The sequence below is a fragment of the Sinocyclocheilus rhinocerous genome, unplaced genomic scaffold (genome assembly GCF_001515625.1).
Source record: "Sinocyclocheilus rhinocerous isolate Xijiao unplaced genomic scaffold, SAMN03320098_v1.1 scaffold468, whole genome shotgun sequence".
Taxonomy (NCBI): domain Eukaryota; kingdom Metazoa; phylum Chordata; class Actinopteri; order Cypriniformes; family Cyprinidae; genus Sinocyclocheilus; species Sinocyclocheilus rhinocerous.
The window spans coordinates 1,847,684-1,851,590 of NW_015635305.1; the positions used below are offsets into that span (position 1 = coordinate 1,847,684).

The 3,907-nt window shown below is 37.1% G+C and overlaps 1 protein-coding gene across 3 annotated transcripts in view; it reads left to right on the plus strand.

Annotated features, from left to right (window-relative positions):
- The window catches only part of LOC107746822 (transient receptor potential cation channel subfamily V member 1-like), a 12,335-nt gene extending 8,687 nt beyond the window's left edge, over window positions 1-3,648 (plus strand). For all 3 annotated transcript variants that reach the window (XM_016561139.1, XM_016561138.1, XM_016561141.1), the window contains exons 11-16: window positions 608-773; window positions 961-1,027; window positions 1,654-2,009; window positions 2,162-2,283; window positions 2,455-2,558; window positions 2,638-3,648. In XM_016561139.1, coding sequence (XP_016416625.1) covers window positions 608-773; window positions 961-1,027; window positions 1,654-2,009; window positions 2,162-2,283; window positions 2,455-2,558; window positions 2,638-2,750 — 928 coding nt within the window. In that variant the 3' untranslated portion in view covers window positions 2,751-3,648. The remainder of the gene's footprint in view (window positions 1-607; window positions 774-960; window positions 1,028-1,653; window positions 2,010-2,161; window positions 2,284-2,454; window positions 2,559-2,637) is intronic.
- Window positions 3,649-3,907: the final 259 nt, after the last annotated feature.

Consider the following 3,907-nt stretch of genomic DNA (forward strand, 5'->3'; position numbering starts at 1 on the left):
AAATCCTCCGACATTTTTCTTTGCAAATCCTCGGTTTGTACTTCTAATTCGTGACCGGCGTTTTGTTTTGTTCTCTCTCCGCGTTCGTCACTAATCACGCAACGCCGACGTGCTACGTCATCCGCCGGAACGGCTTCCACGTATGACAGAAGCCGGAAGTGAGAGAGAAGTGTTTATTATTACGTTTGAAATATGGGTATTTTTCTTACAAAAGCACATGGATTCGCTACAGGAGGCCTTTATTCACCTCCCGGAGCCATGTGAGGCACGTTTTATTATGGATGCGCGTGCTTTATTTGACGACTTGTGGACTGTTCAACTGCAACACCCGCTGACTGCAATGATAGAGCTTGGAATAGCCGGGACAATTTTTAATATAACTCCGACTGGATTTGTCTGAAAGAAGAAAGTCATATACACCTAGGATGGCTTGAGGGTGAGTAAAACACAAGCTAATTTTCATTTTTGGGTGAACTAACCCTTTAAGTTTTTGAAATCACTGTATATGCACAACGCACAGTAATTGCATTACTCAGACTCATTTGTCCTACAGAAACAGTAGTCATTAAATGCATACATTGTTTATTCTTGCATTTTGTTGCATTAGTTTTCTGCAGGCCGTGCTTTTCCTGGTGTGTGCTCTACTGTACTGCTTGGGTCAGGACCAATATGTGGCCTGGCTAGTTTTGTGTCTTGCCTTGAGCTGGGTAAATCTACTCTACTTCTCCAGAGGGTCCAAAAATATGGGAATCTACAGTGTCATGATACAAAAGGTGAGGGATAATTGTTTTTCTTATCCATCATCCTAGAGTGTTAGTAAAGTGTGGTTTGTGTAGCACTGTGGAAAGATGCTATGCAACACATTTAATGCCTCATTGTAGTGTAGACTAGTCTTCACAGTTCAGGCTTTTTTACTTCATGTTTGTACGACACACTCTCACACTCTTTAATTGTTGTCAGATGGTTCTTGGGGAAATTCGTCGATTCCTTGTCGTGTACATGGTCTTCCTCATTGGGTTCTCTACAGGTACCCTTGCATGCATTCATAAATGTCCTTGACTCTTTTATTACAATTCATTTCATATTTATCACAACACAACAAACACTTCCCAATTACACTACTGTTCAAAAGTATGGGGTCAGTAGATTTTTAGATTTTTTGAAAGAAAGTAATACTTGTATTCAGCAAGTATGCATTCAGTTGATTAAAATTGATAGTAAAGACTCTTACATAGTTACAAAACATTATATTTCAAATAAATGCTGTTCTTTTGAACTTTCTATTTTTCAAAGAATCCTGAAAAAATATCACGGCTTCCACAAAAATATTAAGTAGCACAACTGTTTTCAACATTGATCATAATAATAAATGTAATCAATCAGTAGCCTATATTATTTAGAATATTTCTGAAGGATCATGTGACACTGAAGACTGGAGTAATGATGCTGAAAATTCAGCTTTGTCATCACAGGAATACATTACATTTTAAAATATGTTAACATAGAAACACAATATTACTGTTTTACTGATTTGACCAAATAAATGCAGCCTTGGTGAGCATAAGAGACTTCTGTCAAAAACATTAAGAAATCGTACAGACCCCAAATGTTTGAGTGATAGTGTGTGTTAATGATTTGTTTCTTACTCAACAGCCGTGGTAACTCTGCTTGATGAGGAGCCTATCAACAAAGATCAAAGAACAAACATTTCTGAAAAACAATGTAATGACCGTTCTGAAGGACAAGCTAAGCAGGACAGTTCTGATGAACATTGTAAGAACAACACATTCAAGAGCATCTACTTCACCACTCTGGAGTTGTTCAAGTTTACGATTGGCATGGGAGATCTGGAGTTCACCGATCAATATCAATATACAGAGGTCTTCTATGTGCTGCTAATTCTGTATATAGTGATGACTTACATTTTGATGCTGAACATGCTGATCGCTCTGATGAATCAAAGAGTGGAGGAGATGTCCGTAGAGAGCACCAGCATCTGGAAACTACAGGTGAAATCAAAGGCAAAGTTAAAGCTGTCTTGTGTCTGAACTTACACTGTAATCACTTGAAATGATACAATGGGCAACTGTTTGCGTAACATATGTAATGGTTTGCAATTTTAGTTGTTCAATCAGGCAATAAATATGATTGTTATTCACAGCGTGCAATCACCACCTTGGACACGGAGTGGATTCTTCCCCAATGTCTGAAGATAAAGCTGCGTTCTGGGCAAGAGAAGGACCTAGGTGGGGGGCAGGAGCCTGATCGACGCTGGTGCTTCAGGTGACCCATGGTGACTTCCACCCGAAACCACAAGATCTGAAGTTTGCATTTGTCTCCCATCTGAAAATGGGCAATACATTTTATGTATGCCCAAAGTAAATACATTTACTTTCAAACACATAGAGTGAAACCAATGAGCAATAATTGAAGCATGTGTCTTCTTTCTTTCAGTGTGGAGGAAGTCAACTGGAACCAATGGAACAGAAACCTGGGTGTAATTACCGAGGACCCTGGGAAATGCCTGCCTGTACCTTCCCCAACTGAACTTCAGAGAGGTAGTCGATGTTAAATAAATGTGTGTGTGTGTGTGTCTGTTTTTTTAATCCTACATCATGTCATGTGCATTGGTTACAGAGCCCAGCCAGCGTGGACTCCTGCAAACGTTCAGTAAACGTTGGACACAGAGACAACAACGCAGAGATGTACAGGAGCTGAGTCCTCTAGCTGAGACCTCTAGCTCCGTCTGATGCTTTTATAATCCATAATCTATTGCAATCTGTTTTGCCGTTCCCTTTCATTCCAACTGGTGTAGGAATAATTACATATTATGTCTGGTTAAAACTTGACTGTGGTTAATTTAAAGAACAAATACACCTCAATGGTCATTCCTGTTATGCATCATATAAATTTTTAAACGAATGTATGTGTTGTCAAGAAAGTATTTATATAAAGTAATATACATAACCCCAATGTTTATTAAATTGTGATAAAACAAAACTAATATGATTTACATATTTGGAAATATCCATATTATTAAATTTGTTTAATTATTTATTCAATACATTAACCCTTAAAAGGGAACATAAAGGTAGGCCTACCCAAGTAGCCTACCTATTTTCCAACACTCAAAAATAATTTCATTTCATGTCTCTTCAGTCATTCAAATGTTTCTATGTAGCAGGATTGTGGTTTCGCATGGTTCTGCTTGTGATTGATGTGGCATAACAGAGCCCTACAGTAGGCCTACATCTGACAAGCATCACAGGATGATGCAGTTAAGTTGCAGACACGATTAATCCACTGTGCTTAACATCAGATCGTAGATGGGTCATGTCCTCCGGCTAATACTTCACTGCAGAGCTGAAATTCTGTGACCCTAGATTGTAAATGTCCTGCTGTGCTCTTATGTATAACTAAAATTTACATCCGCACTAGATTTTTATTTTTTTTGATAGAACAGAATATCAACACAGTCAATACAATTACAATACAACATTTTTCAAATGCTAGGGGGAGACATTATTAGACATAAACATTACAGGAATACATTAAGGAATGTGCAAGCGTGCAAAATTCGAATAGCTTTTTGTTTCATCGAGGGCAATATAGACTCAATATAATGCTTTACTTCATTTTTAAATACTATAAAACATGTTTTTCCCCTAAAAATGTACATTTATGAATATGACATTTAGCTATTAAAATAAATATATATATATATATATATAATATTAAAAGACGTGTGGGTCTGTTTATCTTTTGAGTTTACAATAATGCCAAAAAGAATATCTTTCCACTATAAAGTAACATTTACATCAATATTTCCAACAATAAAATCAAGTACATTTTGCCAAAAAAAAAAAAAGAGATAGTGCAGTGCCAAAATAAATTAGAGAGCTGTCTC